The following is a 22,294-nucleotide window of genomic DNA, read 5'->3' as shown; positions in this document are numbered from 1 at the left end:
TTTTAACAATAGCCAGTCTGTAATTGAGATTCGGCTCAATTGATTGGCTGAGAATTTGCCAATCACTGCATACAAAACTGATTGGTAACTAGTAAACCGCATCGAACCGCAAATACTCAAGAGACTTATATATGTAAAGCTCAACCAAAGTTTAGCATGCGTGTGGAAGTGTAGACGAATATAATGAAGCGCAACTTCTCAGCGCAACTGCAATGAGCTAAATGACCAGCACAGTCTCGCTGTATAAAAGCGCAGAAGGAAGTTGCGGCGTATTGAATAGACTTGGCAATGTTCCAACTAATTCAACTCCTGATCTACAAGATGTTTGTATGGAATAGGATCATATGATTAGACCTGAGCCTTGTCAACACTAACTATATTGTCAGCGCTCATTGAAAAGCGCTCATTGAAGCGCTAGCTGAAAAGGCAGCGAAAGAGTGCTAGTTACAGCCTGGTACCCATATCGATTGCGAAACTCCAGCGGTAACTTGCGCAGTAAAACGCTTGCTATGATAGGCGGGAAACAGTCCCAACATCGACAAGTCCGAACCTAGACAAGTCCCAATATCGACAGAGGTTGGTCCAATCTAGACAAAGGTTGGTCTGAATATCGACAAAGGCTGGTGCAGTTTCACAATATTTTAATATTTTATTCTGGTGCTCTCACGCACTAATCTTCAACAAATAATAAATGTCTTTAGCAGTTCTATACTCACTTCAAAAAATAAAAATGAAAGCTACTCACTGAAGTTTAGATTTCAACTAAATACATACTCCTAGAATAACAGTCAACTATATTTATTATTGTTCCTTCTTTTAGCATTCGTTCTATATTTAGGTTGGGCAAAATATTGCTAGGCCTACATAAGCTGGAGAGTCCTGCATCAAATGGATCACAAGATATTTTTGCGCAAATAAATCTTTTACTTATAATTCGCTCATTTACTATGAAAATAGTAAATGGTAAAATAGCAAAACTGCTGTCAAGATTGAACCAACCATTGTCGATATACAAACTCGTCGAGCTTCAAACCAGTCGAGGTTCGGACTATAAACCACGCTAGGCTCGCCGGCATCTGTTCATATATAAAGCTACACCGCTAAACATAATCGCGTAATCAAATAATATGTTCCCTCGCCATGTCGTTTCTATAATGGTGACCTTCACCTGTACAGTGCATTTAGGGAAGGTTTTGCCCGCGGCCTTTTGCGAAATTCAAACAGCGCTCAACTACTGTGTTGCCGCCGGCAACTACCGGCGGTACCCGGCGCATTGGTTCCCATTTCACTACTCAGAGCCTGCGGTGCTGTCGCCGGTACTTTGCGACGTATATGGGAACCAGGCTTAAAGCAACAGAATAAAGTGTTCTAGGCTTACAATTATGGCTGATATTCTAAAATTAGTTTCTATTTTGTAGATTTTTTCTTCGCAGGGGGACACCGGGCCCGATTCACCACAAAAACGGAGGATTACTGCAATTGGCGGTTAGTTCATGATACTTCACCAGATCAGCACCGTACTTTTCAGACTATTAGCCGCTACTTTTTTCTGATGATTTGAGCCATGCGGCTTATATAAGGGTGCGGCCAATCTGTGGCTTTTTCTTTCACCGCTAGGGCGCATTAACCAGAATCTCCGGTTAGTGCGCCTCTAGCGGTGAAAGAAAATACAAAACAATGCCTAACAGTACTGTTCCGTTAGGCATTAGGTTAAAAAGCATCGGTTAATACGAAACAGTGCCGTTAGGCACTGTTCCATTTTAAACAGAAAAGTTGCTGCCGCATTAAAAAGCACCATCCTGAGTTTTGCAGCCTATACAATGGTGCGGCCCTTGTATTGTTTTATTATCGTTTTTTGGAAAATAAAGCAGATGCGGCTTATATAAGTGTGCGGTTTATAGTCTGAAAAGTACGGTATTTGTAATCAAATCGGTGAGGTCTCATTCGGTGAGTTGATGGATGTTGAAGCAATAACTGAAGAGGTCAAGTAAAAGGCCATGTCAAAGTCTGTAGGAACAACAGATCACTTAGGTTTCGTCATTGCAGCTATTTTGGGCACAAGCAAATTAGTTAATTGTTCATGGCCAACATTTCTCATGAACAATAATAACTCCAGCAATAACTCAAGCAGGTTCCACCAAACAAAGAAGTATGGAATAGCACACTTGAATAGTTGTTTGTCAGGACACCTGGTGAGGTCGGTACAACAATGATCTTCAGACAGTGACTTCCTTCAAACACAATTGGCCTCAAGGTACAAATGCATCACCATAAAAGGCAATTCAAACAAGCAATGAGTCAACAAGGAAGTAAAGATGTGTGTCACAGAGAGAGAGCAGTACATACATGTAAGTATTCTAAATTCAAGGTCAACTAACTATCCCGATATTAAAATAGCCTTTGCATTACGGCCCTCGGCATTAAAATGTTAATTCATCGTGTGGTCGCGTGTAAAATATCATCTCAAACTGGTTGGCACTATTACGCGCACCGCTTATGCATAACTTACAAATAAATTAAATTTATTAATAACTTATTTGTAAACGCAAATTCTTACACGGAGCAAGCGTTAGACTGGAAATCTTACTTACAATTATGCCACTCTTCAATAACTTTATATTTCAAGTAAATTATTTCCTTATACGCTGTTTTCAAGTCATTCACTGTTACAGCTGGAGCGCGTTGTGGCAAAATCATTACCTTTTGGACAAATTTCAACAAATTATCAGACCAGAATACATACTACAAAAAAGGTGTGCAGAAAATACCTGATGTCATATAGACTTGGGCATAAGTGTGAGAGGATATCAACAAAAGGTGGCTAGGAGTGATGGTGAACCATTCAAACTTGGAAATACTTTCAAGGTTTTTTATAAGTTCATATCAGAAAGCATAGATATTTTTCTACCATTCTGAAGTTTTATTTGTTATTGGAGGTAAGCTGACCGCCAGGATGTTTCAAGATAAAAGTCAACACAACGTGACTGCAGTTAAATGCTCCGAGAAAAAAAGGCGTGACCAAGCTTTCCATAAATGACATCAAGAGTCGTGCATATTGTTTGCAAGTGATAAATATACAGTCTCATCAGCATCGTTGATGAGACTGTATATTTATGAGACTCATATGTTTACACCACATTTAGAGGAAAACAATGGCACAAAATCTAACCGAGCTATCTTTACATCATTTGAAACACCTATAGTAATGTATCTGAGGCTATATTTAATGTTTTAGTCCAACAATCATGAGCAAACACACGATAAAATATCTATCAAGAGACGTGTAACACTGCAAGTTGAACGCAATAGCCGACGTCACAACGAGAGATGCAAACAGGAAGTACGACTATTGACGTCGATTTTGAGGAAGTTTTTTCTTTTGAGTATTTTTAGTTGTGAACTGGTTTTGTCGATTTTAACCATGATACAGCCATGCAGTCCGATCACCTCCAAAATCAAATAAAACCTCAAATGATAGAAAAATATCTATACTTTCTGATAAAATCTTTTAAAATTTGACATGATTGGCCCTTTAAAGCAAATAAGGAAAGTTTGTTTCACATGTACAATGGGAAGGAAATATCGTGGCTTTGGTCAACTTGGGAGGGTACTTAACTATTTCATGTGGCACTAAGTTCTAGCATCTAGTATTACAAGATATCAATTTCAAGGGCCTAATATAGCAGGCTCCTCAGATAGCAGGCACATCAAATATTCCTGTTATGACTCACTGACTATAAACTTGTCTTTCTAACGGTACTGACAGATGGTATTGACAGACGGTATTGACAGACGGTATTGACAGACGGTATCGACAGACGGTATCGACAGATGTCACACGAGAAGGAAGCTTTACTTTCCGAGTATCTGATCTTATGAGAATCTTTTAAGCGGTGGTATCAGTTATCTTCGAGCTCTCAACTGTTATCGGAGAGGTTAAGATTGTAACACACCATGTTTCCATGACGCAGCTGATCAACGAGTTTGCATCCTCTGTGAGATGGAAACGGCTAAACTAAGCAAGTCAAGTCAGTTTCATTACTCAATAATTTTTACCGAATGTTTCACATTTACAAAAGATGGAAACAGCACTTAGGAATGATACGAAAGAAAATGATGTGCAATCTATTCCATTTTAATCATTTTTCACGTGTTAGTTCGTTCTTATTTCGATTTGAGCAGTTTCGACTGTACCGCCATGACCTATGGCGCAGAACTTCTTATATTTATTAACAAAGCGCCAGCGTTAATCCGCAGCATCCAAATGTTCATTGAAATACGTTTCGCACAGTTACTCAAAGTACACACAACTCCATATCGGCATCATGAAAACAGGCAATGGAAACATGGTAATAAAGAGGAGCATTTTCATAGCTAGTTAGTCACTTATGTGAGTCTATCATAAATCCTCTTAATAAATCCAACTTCGTCATTGCGTCTGTCTGTTAGTCCGTGCGTGTCTACATTTATGGTCGATTTTATCCTAACTTCACACGTATACGCTTCGCGCTTTTCACCAATGATAGAGATATTTGATTTCAAAACTTCATCTGGTTCCTGAGAACTAGCCTTTTAAAAATCCCCGTGCAGGCTATCTTGCTGAAACATAAAAGAAATCCTGGACATCATCATCGGGCTTCCTAGTAGCAAAATATGAGGAAAGTTTTGCTCGTAAAACTAATGTTTACTAACTGGTAAAACCATTCATAGCAAATCCATAGTGATAAAACCTCAGCAACCAGCTACAGTCGTTAGTCAATTAGCCTAAAAACTGAATGTGGTTTTACAACAACAGGAAAGTCGAAGTTAACATAACTGTTTTGCATATAATTTTCTTTCCTTGCGCACTTGGAAAAAACAATGACCCCCTACAATGGATTCTAAGAGATGTGAAAAGACTAGAGTGAATTAACAACTGACAGAAAGGTGAATACTAAGTCAGCTACTTCGTCTAGTCATGTTGTAGAGCGTTTGCTTCCGCAAGAACACGATATCCTTAAAAGAAGTTACTGGTAAGTTATTGGTAAGTTATTGGTAAGTTTTACTGCCAACAGCTTGTCACTCATATTCGTTACACAAACCAGAGGCGTGTGACGTGAGCTCATTTCATAACGGATGGCGCTTACGAGAGAGAGAGAGAGAGAGTAGTAATCACATTCTGCGAACTTCCTCTTTGGACGTCATATCAAAATACGCAAGGAAAGTAAAGCTGGCACAGTGCCATATTGCTGATGATGGCAACAAGCTTGTTTGTTCGGTTAGTGGCCACCAAGCGAGCGAGCGGGAGAGCAGCCAGATCCACTGTTTAGTCTATTTATTGTCATACCAACTAGGGGTGGATGTATGCTAATCTAACTAACCGATTGCATAAATCGAAATGCAAGTTGACATGTGATGTGACAGTTTACACTAGTAGTGCGCTGGGTTACACCAGTCATGTGATGAGTTACACTAGTGATCTGACAGGTTACACTAGTGATGCAATGGTTGACACTAGTGATGTAAAGCATGCTACTAATGTGTATTCTCTCAGTTAATAGAATTGATCAGGAACAGCCAATGTTAAAGATGAACTTTTACAAAATTCTTAGTAAATGTTACCAGACGATATCGGCATTTCTCCATCATTTGCGATTGTTTTTGATGTGATCTGACTGCCAGGATGTTTCAACATTAAAATCAACAAAACTTGATTGTGATTAAAACATTCAGATCAAGTGTAAGTATGATTATGATATCTATAGTTGCGAAGAGACCTACATAATAGAGACGCGTAACACTTCAATTTGAACACAATAGCCGATATAAACTATATAACAACGATAACAACTAGTGATGTCATTTCACACATGATTTTCTTCTGAGCATTCTAATTGCGATCGAATTTTATCCATTTTAATCTTGAAACATCCTGGCAGTCAGATCACTTCAAACACCAAAAACAATCATATATGATGCAAAAATAGTGATACTTTCGGATAAAATCTACTAAAATTATGTGTAAGTTGATCTTTAACAAGGGCTATATAGGTTATAAGGTATATTTGACTATATAGACTGTAGCCATAACATAGTTGAGTCTATACGATTGATCAGTAGCTTATAATGAGCTATATTTGTAAGGTACAGGATTATTAAAGACAAGCACTTTTTTATCAAATCCATTTTCATATATTACTTGCCAAGATGAAATACATTTTTAACCAGATTGTTGATGCGCTATTGGATTTCCATAATGTTAAATTGGAATTTTATCGCATTTATAAATATGTTAGAAAGTGATAATAGTTACCTTCTAGTTAACCGAGTAATTTAAACAGTAAATTCATTAATATTTAGTCAACTAAAATAAAACTTCCGAAAGAGACAAATTTAATTTAGAATGGTGGTAAAACATGCGATGGAATACCTGCCAGTGAAAACGTCACTCAAAACTTATATATGATTTTGGAACCTCGTTGTGAAAAACGAGTTTTTTTTTCCAATATGCATAATTTTACTTCACTACCCTTTATTTCTGTCTCATGGTCTAAGAGTCTCATGGTCTCAAGTTCATAGCTATCTATCTACAGGCAAAACATATTTAGAAGTTGATATATGCGCCATACAACGCCTCGACACTAGCTACGAGTAGGCCTACACGGGAGCATCAAATACACCAGTCGAAATACGCCTTTCATTATCACTGGCACATTCAGATGACGTTATGATGTGGATCATGGGACCGATCATCATTTCAGTAACCTGAACATTTATGACTAGCTGGAATGTTGATACCATTATATTCGCTTTTATTTCTTCTCAACCATGTTCATATACAATCACACAAGCGCAATGACCATCTGTACAACACAAATATGAGTAATAATCGACAAACTTAGTGAGGAACCATCCATATATGGTAAGAATTCCATTATAACTCCCTATTCCATTATATGTATGCAGCCAACAATCTATATACTACTTGTTTAAAATTAAGTATACGTTATGTGACATTCACTGTTTCCATGGTGCGCAGTACTGCGAAGCAGCCCCCTCCGAAGTCGAGGGGATTGTACGTTTCCATGCTGCGCACTGGTTTTCAGCAAATTAGCCAGAGAAGAGAAATTGTATAAATCGAATCGCCTGATGGAGAAATAGAATCGATCACGGATACCGAACGTCATAAACTGTCTTTTTATGATTCTGTCGTCATTATACTTTTATTTACAATACACATTCACAAGGTTTTACAAACCTCAACACACTTTTTACAAAGTAATATATTTTTAATAAGTATTTTTAAGTAATACATTATTTAAACGTTAATTTAGGACTTGCCACCTATTTTTCGAAAAGTGTTGGCATCGATGACAAAGTCCAGGAAAGTAATCACCTCATCATCCTCGTGAATGCAGACCATAATTAAATTTAGGTGAAAGAAGATCGGAAGAATAGAAAAAAAAGATTAGCAGGATAACCTTTGTACTAGTTTATGGCCCTCGAAGAATCCGTCTCCACGGCATGAGAGCTATGCGCAGCCACTGCGCAGTCACTGTTTCCTTGCTGCAAATTTGCACTGGCTTCGCACTGATCAGTGCGCAGTGATTTCAGTGCGAAGATGCCGTTTCCATGATTCGGAGATAGCGCAACTCCGAAGCACTGCGCATCATGGAAACATAGTGTTTATTAGATAAAGAGTTCATTAGTTTCTATTTCGGGAGTTCCCCTAATCGCGGAGGGGGCGCGACGAGAGTGGGATTACGATTAAGAGATCGTCAGGTGTTCCCACAAGGCACAAAATATAAGTATCCTGTACAAAGCAATATTTTATGACCTCTAAACCTAGATTCAGACAGACAAACGGACAGACAGACAGACAATGCTTTTATTGCGCATATACTAGGTGAATGCCCAGCGCTGGCAGGTAATAAAAGTCTGTACAAAAATTTTTTTATTTAACATATAACAGCGGTTGCCATTCTAACTTTCAAACTTAAGATCACGAGAAAAGTGCTTTGTGCAGTTTAAAAAAATTACGAGACAAAATAAAACTGTAAAAGTTTTCAAACTTTGTCAAACAACTGTAACTTTCAAACTTCATATCATGAGGAAAATTTTTTGTGCAGGTCAAATAAATTAATTAACAAAATAAAGCAACTATAAAAGTGTTTAAATGTAAATGTGAAATAATTAGCAAGTAATAGCTATATCAAGTCTTTTTTGCTGCGATTACAATAAAAGATGATTCAGTAATGATACAATTAATACGAACTGAGAAAACAAACTAAAAATCCTGAATATGTTGAATTAATAATACCAATGCATAGAAGTTTGTGTATAAAAAGGTTACTGTTCCAGCAGAAGCTATCCATCAAAACTTTGAATACGACGATACTGGTACCTCTCGATACTGGTACAAATGTAAAAATGAGATATCAGACTGTCTTTGTCTGGTGCATTGTCTGACCGAACGGAGAGAGAATGTAAAGGCTATTCCTACTCGCGATGATACTATTGTCTGCGTAAAAAGTATTAGCCTTTACCGATTTAGCCATCGAACCTTACAAAAAACCAGAAATAAAAGTGTAACTGGCATATTTAAAAATTTCAAGTTAAAAAAATAAGTAATGGTAGCAAAAAAAATTTGTTTTTAAACAATTTAAAAAAATAACAAATGCAAAAGGTAATATTAGTTAATAACCAAAATAGCACATTTAGCATGTGCATACGTTATATGGTATATGATGAGAGCTTTAAAATGCTACGGATTGTGTAGCTCAGTGGTTCAATGCGTGGTTTGAAACTTGTGGTTGCAATCTCTGTGAGTTCAAATCTGGCTTACAGTGAGCTTTTTATTCTAAGATTTTAATAGCTATAACTAGACAAACGACAACAAGAAACTTTGAGATTCATATAGACGATGAGAAATCAGTGAGTAGTATAGAACGAGCTACTGCATACGTGATAGACCTACATGTACAGACAATATATACTGGCAGACCGCAACTTAAATATGAACTCACACAAAATTTCATCTGAACGTATCAGTATTTTTCTATCATTTGCGATTTCTTTTGATGCTTGAAGTGATCTGACTGCCAGGATGTTTCAAGATAAAAATCAACAAAACTTGATCGCAGGTAAAATGCTCGGAAGAAAACTCATGCCGAAATGATGTGACTAGTTGCACGGCTGCCGGTCTCTCTAGTTATTGGTATCGCTATTACGTCCAAGGTGCATAATTACGGGTCTCTATTTGATCAGCCTCTTTGCAACTAGTGATGTCATAATCGCACTTTCGCGTGAATCTGAGTGTCTTAAGCGCGATCAAGTTTTGTCAATTTCAATCTTAACACATCCTGGCAGTAAGAGCGCCTCAAACATCAACAACAATAGTAAGCCATAGAAAAATGTCGATGCTTGCTGATGAAACCTAATAAAATTTGGTGAATGTTTATCTTTAACAAAAAAGAACAGAAAGTTACAAGATCGAATGGTGGAATTATTTGCCTACAGCATCGAGAGGAAATACCAAACCATTTATTTATTAACTTAAAACCAGAGCTTTTTGATGGAAGGTTCTAACCAGAGGGATTCATTTTGTCTTAGCCTGCACCAAGCTGGTATCCCATTGTATCAAAAACTGATAAGGAAAAATTAGAACGCTTTTAAAAATTATGCTTTAGGGTTATGTCACTTGATATGAACAACTATGATCAGCGTCTAAATGCCCTAATGTCTAAATACACTTAATACTGATGAGCTAACTGTGTTATTAGATATTTACTGTCTAAAATACTCAAATCGTATCTCCAATCTGTCTGACCATCCATTACATACCTACTTCCCCAGAAAACCACTACACCTGATACCACCATCATCTTACCAATTTACATCATAGAGCAGTGTTATTCAAAAAGAGCTTTTTCTTTCAATACACATAATTTACTTTATTATTTTATGTTTCATGGTCTAATCTGCTTTAAATGCACTGACCGGTGCTCATAAAGTTCACATCAATATTGAACTGAAACATCTTGACACAAGGTTAGAGGAAAGTAAGGACTATTCTATATTCCTATGGTGACTTCAGTATAAACTGGAATACAGTAGATCTACCAAACATCGACTCGAATACCTAAAATATTCCTTCAACTGGTTTAACATCCGCAGTCATCTGACGTATATCTTTACGAATATAAGCACCCGCCACTAGACACTAAACCTTTCAGTACAGAACTATTTCACTTCCATTATAGCGAGAGATATGTACTTGCGGTTATCAAATATATCTCTAGAGTACTAAAGGCCTAAAACGTGACCACGCCTAACAACACAACTGAAACCTTGAACAACTGGCATGCCTTCTTGATAGGAATATATCATGTATGAAATACATTTTTTGGTGTGCAAGTTATTTGTTGCTAGAGAGGTGAAATAGCAGTAATAATAGTGATAGTCCTACGTAGCATTATTAGCAGCAGTAATAGTAGTAGTAATAGTATTAGTAGTAATAGTGATAGTAGTAGTAGAAGTACTATTACTACTACCACTAGTACTACTACCACTAGTGGTAGTAGTACTAGTGGTAGTAATAGTAGTAGTAGCAGCAGTGATAGAAGTAATAGAGTTAATAAACTCATGCTATTTTAGTGACAAGCCAAGCAGGTTACTGCAGCGCATGACATCACTACATTTCATGCAGTTCCTCTCCTTTATACAGTCAAACCTCGGCATACGATCACTTATTACGAAAATTTTGACAAAGAAAAAAAGGGATTAATAACTTTGTCGACATCAAAAGTAATTTTCAACATGCAGCTAGGAAGTACATCAAAATACTGCAACTTTGTGAGTCACTACATGTGCATGCAAGTAAACTCTTTCGCATAAATTGGTCGCATGATTTACAAACGATATTATATGATTTAGGTCTTCAAGAGCGATATTCAAGACGGAATACCAGTTAAATTCTGTCAAGCAGACATAACTAGCTTTGCTCAGGTATAAAGAACAACTTAAATTTATATAGAACTTTAATTTCTTTTAATTAATAAAAGTCTGATTCTTTTATTCTAGTATAAAAAGAAAAGTGTGGATGCTGTATGACCCAGTATTGATTAAAAATACTTTAAATATTTATTTAATCCCGACCAAGTTTTGTTGATCTCAATCTTGAAACCTACTGGCAGCCAGATCACCTCAAACACTAAAAACAATCGTAAATAATAGAAAAACGCTGTTACTTTGTGATAAAATCTAAAAAAATTTTGCGCAAGTTAATTTTCAACTGACAACTAGATAGACTTAAGTAACTAGATTATCAGTCACATAAAACATACTCCATAGTATAATATAAATATATATAATATATTATATATATATTATATATATAATATAATATAATATATAAACATAGTATAACAGCCGGGGATGTTCTTCGGGTTTAAACGTAGCAACCTACTTGAATAATAGTATAATAATGAAACACGGTTATCTACAATCTTCTCTGACTGAACAGCGGCTCACCATGAAAAGAGCAATGAATCTGATCATTTTAAATCACCACATAAATGTTCTAGATATAAAACCCCTAAGCTATGGAATCGGGCAGCTACACAGCTCAACTGAGGTTTAACACTTACGACCTTGTGGTTGAGGCAAGTTGACATTCTCGTATTTGTTGCCGGCTTCTGATTGTAGCGGGTAGAAAGAAACGTCATCAGACGTACTCACATCTGTTAAAGGTGACCATGCTGTCTGGCTGCAGCTCGGTGAAGGGTGTTGTACAAAGGATGAGGTTACGGGAAGTTGAGATGAATGTATATTACCATAAACGTGTGGAGGCGAACTCGACTGAGATGTTGATCGCGGTGAAGGAGAATGCTGGGTGCTACAGCTGTGCTGACCAGGAGAACCGAGGCTCTCATTTGAAGGGGGGTAGGAAGAAGAGTTCGAAACATAGTACTCCAGCCGGGTGGAGTCTGCATGTGTGGTAGGAAACTGTCTGTCCCCTGACATGTGTGACACAGTGGTGGCTGGCTGATGGGTTTGCATAGGGCCATTTGGCCCATTGAGAATGTAATCATTGAGCATTAGGTCGCTGAAAGTGCTTTGGTTAGGCGTTTGGAGCGGGTGAAATCCATAAGATCTTGGGTCAGGAACAGGCTTCCTGTTTGTCGCAGATGTTAAGTTGCAGATTTGTTGGTTAGGTCTTGGTATGTTATCACAAGGATTGCTTTGAGCCTGTTGGTTCACGTAATAAGGATCCTCGTTCTCTTCGGCTCGTCGAAACAAGTGTGTCGTCATAAATGACTGGTACTGTGGTCTTAAGTACTTTTCAGAATCGGGCATGCTTTGATAGCCAGGGCCTCTTTTGGACCCCGAATGATATGCTGTGTGCTGTGCGGCCTATCACAAAAATGAACAGACATAAGCTGTTAGAAAACGAAAAGGAACTAGGATTTTATGAAAGGCACTTTTAACGCAAAGAATTTAGTATCCTTTATTAACAATCTGAAACCTGACGACTGGTATTCCGGCATTGTGTAGCGTGTGTCAGAAACTCTCACAGCCGGTATACCAGTAGTCACATGGCTCTGTGTATGAATGATCTTTCCGAGTAACAGCGCTTAACGGTAAACTAATTAAATTAATTCTTACACATAGCGTTAGGGTAGACATTTTCCTTATATTTTTACTGTTTTTAATATCTTTATTGACATTCTTCATTATTATAACAATTTTAGTAGTATATCAAAATCTAATTTTTGATATCACAAAAAATTAAATACCAATCATGTATTTTCTGCGATAGATGGAGATGAAGAATTATGCAATACTAACTATAATTTTGCTGATGATTATGAGTCAGGAAACTGTCAGGAAAGTGTTGAATGTGTGCTCAATGGATATGTTGATACCGCAAACATTTCCAGAATTTGTGAAAATCATTTAATTGTGACTGTTTTGAAAAAATGTCCAAAAAATAATTCCTTTATTTAGTGACATTTCCGGTGTGTTGTTAACTTGTTTTCCAATGTTTCACCAAATATCATTTGATTATGAGCAGATTCCAATATATGATTACATATTATGATCAGATCTAGATATAGTACATGTAAAAATGTCAATACTCAAATGTCCTACTTTTTGGTAACTTTCCCAAGGATACTGATACACATTGACGAAGCTGTCAAGGGTTCAAAGAATTAAAGACCAAACCATCCTGTGCTAAATACATAACTCACCGGCCAGTCTGTCACATAAGAAGAACTAGGTATCCCATTTTCAGGTCCTCTGCAATTGGCGTATATAGGCTCAGCACTTTCTTCCTCTTTAACCTCATCTTTGTCTTTAACCCGATCTTGTCGATGTAATGTTACCTGTCCAGCTTCGGCTGATGAAATTTTAGGCTCTAATGAAACCTTTCCCAAATTTTCAGCAAGTGAATCAATGTCTTTTGTTTGTATGTTGACGTAAGTAGCATCTTTTGAATACCTTTTGACATTTGCAGTCGTTGCCATAATCAATCAACTATTAAAAAACAGTACAATATGATGCAATGAGTCACAGCAAATTACTACAATGATAATAAAGTACACACAAACAATTACTAACTTCCAGTTCGTTACAGTTCGTAAAGTCAACAAACAAATGATTGGATAATTTCGTTAATAATTGTAGCACATGAAAAGCAGGTGAGTAGCAAACTTTTTCGGAATCTTGAAGTAGTAAATCAAATATTCTTAGCTATTCTTTAATAATTGTTGGTAGAAGTTGAGCAGCCACAGGTTAAGAAGATGCAAATGGCGATCATATGTACAATACACTGTCGAAAAAGTTGTAGCAAAGCTAATGTGAAGCACAATATTAACAAACACACCAAACAGTAAGGTGATAGGCCTCTAAAATACTAAAAATTGTCCCATTTGTCCTGAAACTTTACAACTTATTAACGATAGTTAAGTCAGTTATGATGACTAAAATAGCCTATTACGTATCTTGAGAGCAACTTCGCACGCTAATGTTGTTCAAACATTTCCTATACAGTACTGTTAACTGTTTTTTTCTAATTATAATTGAAAACAAACTGATTCGCAAAATACTGCATACAACTTCTGTTCATTACTTAACCCGTTAGAGCTTGTATTGTATCGTTTTTTATGGAAGCCGTTGGCTGCAACCCTAGTAATTTCCAACACCTTAGTAAACATACCATAAGCACTACTTACCATAAAATGTTCAGAAATTCGAAATTTCTGAAATTCTTTTCACCCAAACGATATACTGATCTACTCACTTTCAGCTCGAGTAAAATTGTCTAACTAGTGAAACGTACGAGCACTAAATAAGTCCATGCGATACATGAGTCGAGAATTGTCCGATGCGCGCTACAAAAACACTTCGCTAGTTCCTCATCCTTATCGTCTGTATACGTTCATTGGACAACGAGTAGGAATTCCTTTACTGATTGGACGGTGATAACCCAATTGAAGAACAAATCTTCACTAGCCTCACCTCTGCGATGTTAGATAGAGCGCACCCGTGCTATGAATTTCATCTACCGTATCAAACGCAAATGTAAGAATGCAAACGATTGGTTAGAAAATAGGTAGAAACATTTCCTCTCTTACAAACAAACCTCTCTTACAAACAAATACCCCATAAATTACCATCTCGGGAACATCCCTTTAATCACATGTGACACTGTAAAATACCTTGGTGTGTACCTTTCAAAAGACAACAAGTGGAATACACATATTGAATATATTTGTATGAAAGCATCACGCATCCTTGGATTGTTAAAAAATACTATTAGTGATGCCCCAGTCGCAGTGAAATTGATTGCTTATAAGCAGCTGTGTCGACCTGTTCTTGAATACGCAGCCGAGGTCTGGGACCCTCATACAGCCACGCATTCCGACATGCTGGAACGCATACAAAATAAAGCTGTGAGGTTCATTAAAAATATTAAAGGTAGAGAGGTGTCCGTCTCAGAAGAAAAACTCATGTGTGGTTTAAAGTCTTTAAAACACAGAAGACAGCAACAGAGATTGTCTTTGTACATTAATATCGTATCAAACAAAGATACGTTTCCATCCATAACACACTAACCGAAATGAACGCATCTACTCACAACATGACCACACGTTCTAACAATCTTAACGCCCTCTCCTGTGACTCGGGTCAGTTTATGCAGGGATTCATCCTCAGGACACCTCGGGAGATCCGCACTGGGGAGATTGTAGCGGACTAACAAAAAAAGACCTAGCGATCGGAGGGTCCCTCTCTTGCTTCTCATGAGGCTCTAGGGACTAAACATCATCCAGATCCAGATTTATACTATCTTATACTAGACTTATACTACCCCTGGATTGGCATTAGCCTATCTAAACCAATAAACGTTCGTGTGACAATTTGAGCGCCATCTTGAAAAGTGCTACATGGGCTTTCCACTGTAATTAGAGAAACGCCAAATCATAGTTATCCCAAGAAAGAAATTCATTTATCTGCTGTAAATCAGTGCTTTGCTATTCATTGCTATCACTACGACAACCCTGAAACGCGGAGGGTTAAAAATATATCCTTCCACAAGTGGGTTTAGCGTTTTATTCCTGCATTAGTAGCACTAGTACAGCAGTAGCTGTTTAGAAAAAGCTTGCTAGTAGGCAGTAGCTGCTTAGAATTTTGCTAGTAGCTGCCTAGAAGTTTGCTAGTAGCTGGTTAAAAGATTCCTAGTAGCTGGTTAGAAGCTTGCTCGCAGCTGGTTAGTAGTAGCTTGCTAGCAGTTGTTAGTAGTAGCTGGTTAGTAGCTTGCTAGCTGCTGGTTAGAAACTTGTTAGAAGCTTGCTCGTAGCTGGTTAGAAGCTCGCTCGTAGCTGGTTAGTAGTAGCTTGCTAGCAACTGGTTAGTAGTAGCTTGCTAATAGCTGGTTAGTAGTAGCTTGCTAGTAGTAGCTGATTAGTATTTTGCTAGTAGCTGGTTATAAGCGCTAGTAGCTGGTTAGTAGTAGCTTGCTAGCAACTGGTTAGTAGTAGCTTGCTAGCAACTGGTTAGTAGTAGCTGGTTATAAGCTTGCTAGTAGCTGGTTAGTACATAGTAGCTTGCTAATAGCTGGTTAGTAGCTTGCTTCTGTTACTACTCACAGCCAGCATTTAGTAAACCTTGGCCTGATTTTAGTATTTTACGCATTACTATCGTTGACTGTTTTTACTAGAATTAATTTGTGCTGCTGGTTGAGTCATCTTGGCTGGTGTTGGAGGCAAAGTAGGTCAGTACTGGTGCTGCTAAATTCAGATAACAACAGTCACTGTTCTCATACATCATTGTAGGCATGCCAAGGCAGGCTAATTCACCAATATTGGTTTAGCCAATTTAGCTTAGTTAGTGTGCTTATCTGTATGCTTATAACTTTTATGGTGCGTTTACACTGGCCGATTTTGTCGTGCACAGACAAATTTGATGAGTCGGTGTCGGTAGGTGTGAACAGAAAGATCGGTGTCGGCACCGATCTGAAAGTCGGTGTCGGAGAAACCCAGCAGTGCCCGGTTGCACTGACAAATCAGACGCTCATCAGCCAATCAGAAGCTAGGAGCCTCTGATTAAATGAGCCTAGGCTTTAACGACAGTGCTAAGCTTATGAAACGAAAGGGCTAGGTTTAATGAGAGGCTAGGAGACTGTCATTAACCTTTCCCTCGTTCTCTTTTTGATAGTGAACCAGCATGGCTAGCAACGATGTGAACGCGAGTGTACCAAAAAATCAAGTTAGTTCTGTAATTTAAATTAATTAAAAGTGAATAGCCAGTTGTACGACTAGTACTACTACTATTTCTACTACTAGTACTACTGTAAAGGAATTTGCCTGCCCTTACTTGGCACGATCTAGATTATGTCATACAGAAATAAATTGCGTGTGATTTCATCCAATGTTTTATTAGCGAAGGAAATTCACTAGCCGATGAGCGTACGGCCATTTGCTCTGTCTACTAAGTGAGCGTTGCTCCCTTATACATGTATGCAATAAAATTGCCCGTTCCGGCTAACGGGACCGAGTGAGAACACCGGCTAACAATGTTTAAATGGCCAATAATTAGGCCCGCTAGTGCGTTGATATGACAACATAAACGACGACAATTGATAGCATAACGAGTAACAAGGCCAACAATAAAAAGGGAATAAAAAGGACAACCCATATAATAAAATATTTACAGACATATAAAATATATACAAACATATAATTACAAGAAGTGTAAAGTGTTGGCCCGGCGTCCACCACACTACTACTACCACAAATATATGAAGCTATATGATCTTACTTGATTATGCGTACGTCAGTTGCTCCTCCTCCGTGAACCGCGCCCAGAATAGTCCCGCTCTCGTCGTAGCCTCCGGTCCTCCCTTTTCTCCAGCCGATCTCCCTCCACCGGAAACATCCCCTTCCTTCCTTTGTCCTTGATCTCCTCCGCCCGTGATGTCGTAAATACAGATCGTAATTCCTGTGCGGTATTACCTTACACTTTCCCCTCAAGATTTATGCAAATCTTTAAAGACGTCGCCGCATCATGGGGGGAACAAAACTCGAAATTAGTAGAATAACAATGTTAGCCACATGAAAGTCAGTGAGTATAAAGACAGACAATATTTACAAAACAAAGAATAACCCATTACAGGTTGAGTTTATCTGGAGGTTTTACAACTCTCCCAGCCCGTGTCTGATGGGTCTGTACACCCTGACGATGAGTATTAGAGGGGATGAGTGCTGGCTGAGGCTGAAGACTGAGATTGGTTGATCTCTTATTCTCTTTGCGCTTCCTAGTGGGAGCCGCAGTCGGTGCCTGCGGAGAACAACCGCTTTTCGAGGGAGGTGACCGCTCAATGGTCCTATTCACTTGAGGAGTCTGTAACTGCAGAGGTTCGGAAGCAGGTGCATTTGGCACAGGCGCCTGCCGAGGTCCGGTATCTGTCGAGTTCTCTCTCCTAGGTAACATGGTTACCTGACTGGTGCTCGCTTCACTTCTAGTGTTCAGTGTAGGATGAGCGCTATCTTCTCTTGATATACATTTCTCATCAGATGGGAACGACTCAATAGGTTTATCAACTTGCACTAGTTTTCTGTTCCTGCGCAGCATGGCTCCATTGTCAGTCTTCAGCGCAACTTCTCTGCCAGAGGACGCCATCACAACAGCTCTCAATGGTTTGGCTGAGGGGTCGTTGAGAACCACCCGAGTTCCGACAGGCACTTGGTCCCGTTCAACCGCCCTGTGCCATTGATTGAAAGTATGAGCCTGCCTACCTCTGTAGTCAGCTTCATAAGCGCGAAACTTCTTTACATCTACTGGACTGTTGACGAGATATCCCATTGAATTCAACCCTCTTCCCATGAGCAGCTGGGCAGGGGTATAGCCATTCTGCAAAGGACTGTCATTATAGCACATAACTGCAGATTCAATCTCAACGTTTTTTGCCACAAGCTTCTTGAATGTTTGCACCGCTCTCTCTGCATGACCATTTGCTTGGGGGTTTCTAGGGGAACTGGTTCGATGAATAATGTCCCATTTCTTCATTAGCTGAGCGAAGTTTTCAGAAATGAACTGTGGACCGTTGTCTGTTACAATAATGTGAGGTACCCCTAATGTACATATGACCTTGTTGACAGTTCTGCACATCTCTGCAGCAGTGGCTCGGGGAAACTTTTCAGCAATCATGAACCGGCTATAATAATAGTAGTCACTAATAACCAAATACTCATCACCTTTTTCATCAACGGCGCAGAAGTCCATTGCAAGCTGCCACCAGGGTCTCTCTGGGAGAGGAGTAGGGATCAATGGCTCAGTGGGTACTTTCCTAAAGCGAATGCATGTGTTGCAGCGCTTAACCATTTCTCTGATGTCCTGAGACATCCCTGGCCACCAAATCGTACTCTGGGCTTTTCTGAAGCAGTGGTTCTCCCCCAGATGCCCCCTGTGAATGTCCTGCAGGACCCCCTCTCGTTCACTCAAGGGAATATACAATCTGTTGTAATAAAAAAGCAATCCTCCCACAACAGTCAACTCCTCTTTGAACGAATTGTACTTTTTCAGATATTGAGGCAGATCACGGTAGTTTGGCCAACCCTCTTGAATATACCTCATTAATTGATTGGCTGTGGGGTCTGTTGAAAGGGCAACTTCGAGTAGCTCTCTTCTGGTTCGAGATATCGGAAGCTCTTCCATCATTTCCTGAATGAGTAACGGCTCCGGTTCTGACACTTTTTCTGTTCCTGCTGGAGCTCTGCTCAAAGCATCAGCAACTATCAACTTCTCTCCAGGGATGTATGTGACATCATACGAAAACCGCATCATGCGCAAACGAAATCTCTGAACACGATTGGGGAGTTTGAACAGTTCTTTCTCCGCCATAATCGATACCAGAGGTTTGTGGTCTGTTTCGATTTTGAAGTCGTGGCCAGCTAGATAGTAGTAGAACTTTTCTGCTGCCCAACACATGGCCAGAGCCTCCTTTTCTATTTGGGCATACCGCTTTTCTGTATCCGTAAGGGCCCGCGACGCCAATGCTATAGGCTTGAAGCCATCAACAGTTTTCTGGAAAATCGCCGCTCCTAAACCATAGGAGGAAGCGTCGGTGGAAAGCCAAGTCTCGGCTTCCATATCAAATGGGACTAGCACCGGGTAAGAGGAGATCTTTTGCTTCAGCACCTCAAACTCTTCGGTCATTTCAGCTGTCCAATACCAATCGTTATCCTTCAGCTTGAGGAGAGATCTCATCTTTATGGTGTCATCTGCTAGGGTAGACATAAACTTACCAAGATAATTGACCATACCAAGGAATCTCTTTAAGCCTTTCCTGTTTTTAGGAATAGGGAAATCTTGTATGGCTGATACTTTTCCTGGATCTGCATGAATACCTGACTCGTCTATTACATGACCCAAAAAGGTGATACGAGTTCGAGAGAACTCACACTTTTCTTCATTTAGAGTAATGCCTGCAGAAGCCAGACGTGATAACACTTCTTTCACTTTACTGACGTGTTCATCTTCAGTTTCCGTATGGATTAAGATGTCATCCATTTGACATAACACACCTTCAATGCCCTCCAGAGCCTTCTGCATCTCCCTCTGGAATATTTCGGGAGCCGATGAAATGCCAAAAGGCAAACGCTTGCAGAAAAACCTACCAAACGGTGTGATAAAAGTAGTCAGTTTCTGCGAACTTTCATCCAACCGAAGCTGCCAATACCCGCTGTTTGCATCTAATTTCGAGAACACTCGTGACTTACCCAGACTGGCTATTGTCTTATCAGTGGCTGGAAGCGGGTGGTAAGCCCTTTTTACTGCTTTATTCAGGCGGGTAAAATCTATGCATACTCTGATCTTCCCATCTTTCTTGGGCACAACTATACAAGGAGCGCACCAGTCTGTGGGCTCCTCTATCCTCTGGATAACTCCGATCCTCTCCATTCGGTGGAGCTCTTCTTGTAATGGCCGGCGCCGAGCTGCAGTTATTCTTCTAGGAGTAGACTGAGCAAAAGGAGTTCTTTCATCTTTCAGCTGAATATGAACTCTGGATTTCATGGTACCTAAGCCTGAGAACAATGACGGAAACATCTCTTTCCAACCTGCTGACGAACCTTCTGCGATTTCAGACACTTTGAGAATGCCCAGCTGTTTGATCGCCGGTTTGCCTAACAGAGGACTAGCAAGCCCTTCAACAATGTAAACACTCTCTTTGTGGCGTCTTCCTTCATGAGATAGTTCAACGATAGCCGCTCCAGGTACTGTAAGCTTAGTGTTTCCCGCGCCGAACAATTCTCGAGTAGTAGGTGTCAGTTTCAACCCAAGAGCATCGCAGACACTAACTGGAATAGCCGAAACTGCAGCACCCGAGTCTACTTTAAATTTCACATTTTTTGAGTTCATCTGTAACTCTACGTACCAGGCATTTTCTGTTTCCGAGATGGTGTCAATGGTATCAATGTAGTTTATGCGGCTTAGTCATTGGTAATTTCCTAAAAACAAGCTATCTACTCCATCGTCATTTTCCTCCAGTGCAGATAGTTGCTGGGCTCCTTTGCACATTTTTGCCCAGTGACCTTTTCTCTTGCATTTGTTGCAGCTTGACCTTTCTGCCGGGCAACGACCACCAAAATGCTTCCACTTTCCACATTTTGAGCATGGCTGGTCCTTTGCGTTACTGCTCCTGTTTTTCTCAGTGTCAGTCATTTGTTTAGACGATTTAGGTTTATATCGCTGTACCGAGTCTACATTCCCAGCATACTCTTCTTTACCGGGACCCAGAGCCCCAGACGTAGACGCCATTGCAGCTACATGCTCCTGATTTGATACATATTGCTTCGCCTTTTGAATGCATAACCTGAGTGTGAGATCAGGCACATCAATCAGGTACTTGCGAAGCTCGATGTCACGCACCCCCACCACTATTCTATCCCTTACCAAGTCATCTCGCATATCGCCGTAGTCACAATTCTCACTCTGAACTTGGAGTTTAACTATAAACTGGTGAAGAGATTGGCCAGGTTGCTGAGTCATCTTATTAAACACTGAGCGCTCAAAAATAACATTTTTAACAGGCTCAAAATACGCATCAAAAAATTTGATGCAGTTGGCCAGTGTTTTCTTTTTGTTTTCGTCAGATGGCACGAAGGTGAACTGATTGTAAACTGGTACCGAGTCACTACCCATGGCCATAAGCATGTGGCCGATCTGTTCGTCTACAGTGAGTTCTCGTAGTTTCTTCACAATCACATATATATTAAACTGCTCTTTAAAAACTTTCCAGGCGGTAGCCAGGTTGCCTGAGGAAAAATCCAAGGGCTTTACAAACTTTTCAGGCTTGGTTTCTCCACTAGCAGACATAATCTATACTGTTTTATTGGCAGCTCACCACAATCAAGAAGATACTATGGATCGTGATTAACAGGAAACAAGTTAGATAACACCAAAATATATGAGAGTGACAGTATAATTCACTATATTGTCTTTAAGAGTCAGGGTAGCAAAATTTTGCTCCACACAAAGTAAGCCTTCTCCTGCGATATCTCAGCAAATATCCGATCCTTTGCCTCAATGCAACAGCTTCCAGAGAATCTGTGCCTTGTCGAGCTCGCCGTTGTAAAATACCGTCACACAAACAGCAACGTTTTACACGATTACGCTTGTAGGTTCGATATATTCTGACACCATATGAAGCTATATGATCTTACTTGATTATGCGTACGTCAGTTGCTCCTCCTCCGTGAACCGCGCCCAGAATAGTCCCGCTCTCGTCGTAGCCTCCGGTCCTCCCTTTTCT

The 22,294-nt window shown here is 39.5% G+C and overlaps 2 protein-coding genes across 5 annotated transcripts in view; both read right to left on the bottom strand.

Moving 5' to 3' along the window:
* The window catches only part of LOC137393016 (ANK repeat-containing protein nipk-1-like), a 47,252-nt gene extending 32,898 nt beyond the window's left edge, over positions 1-14,354 (bottom strand). For 3 of the 4 annotated variants that reach the window (XM_068079395.1, XM_068079397.1, XM_068079398.1), the window contains exons 1-3: positions 14,217-14,354; positions 13,233-13,518; positions 11,628-12,393 (exon numbers count right to left, since the gene is read on the bottom strand). In XM_068079395.1, the coding sequence (XP_067935496.1) occupies positions 11,628-12,393; positions 13,233-13,508 (1,042 nt within the window). In that variant the 5' untranslated portion in view covers positions 13,509-13,518; positions 14,217-14,354. The remainder of the gene's footprint in view (positions 1-11,627; positions 12,394-13,232; positions 13,519-14,216) is intronic. The other variant, XM_068079396.1, reaches the window with a different exon arrangement.
* A 6,622-nt stretch (positions 14,355-20,976) lies between these two features.
* LOC137394239 (uncharacterized) lies at positions 20,977-21,858 on the bottom strand. Its single transcript, XM_068080961.1, has one exon. It carries the CDS (start codon positions 21,856-21,858, stop codon positions 20,977-20,979), a length of 882 nt encoding a protein of 293 aa, XP_067937062.1.
* Positions 21,859-22,294: the final 436 nt, after the last annotated feature.

The sequence above is a fragment of the Watersipora subatra genome, chromosome 4, assembly GCF_963576615.1.
Source record: "Watersipora subatra chromosome 4, tzWatSuba1.1, whole genome shotgun sequence".
NCBI classification, from domain to species: domain Eukaryota; kingdom Metazoa; phylum Bryozoa; class Gymnolaemata; order Cheilostomatida; family Watersiporidae; genus Watersipora; species Watersipora subatra.
The sequence above is the reverse complement of the archived record's forward strand: the minus strand, read 5'-3'. Positions and strand labels throughout refer to the sequence as shown.

Coding starts and splice junctions, on each gene's coding strand:
- LOC137394239 (XM_068080961.1), bottom strand. CDS start 21,858: ATGTCTGCTAGTGGAGAAACCAAGCCTGAAAAGTTTGTAAAGCCCTTG.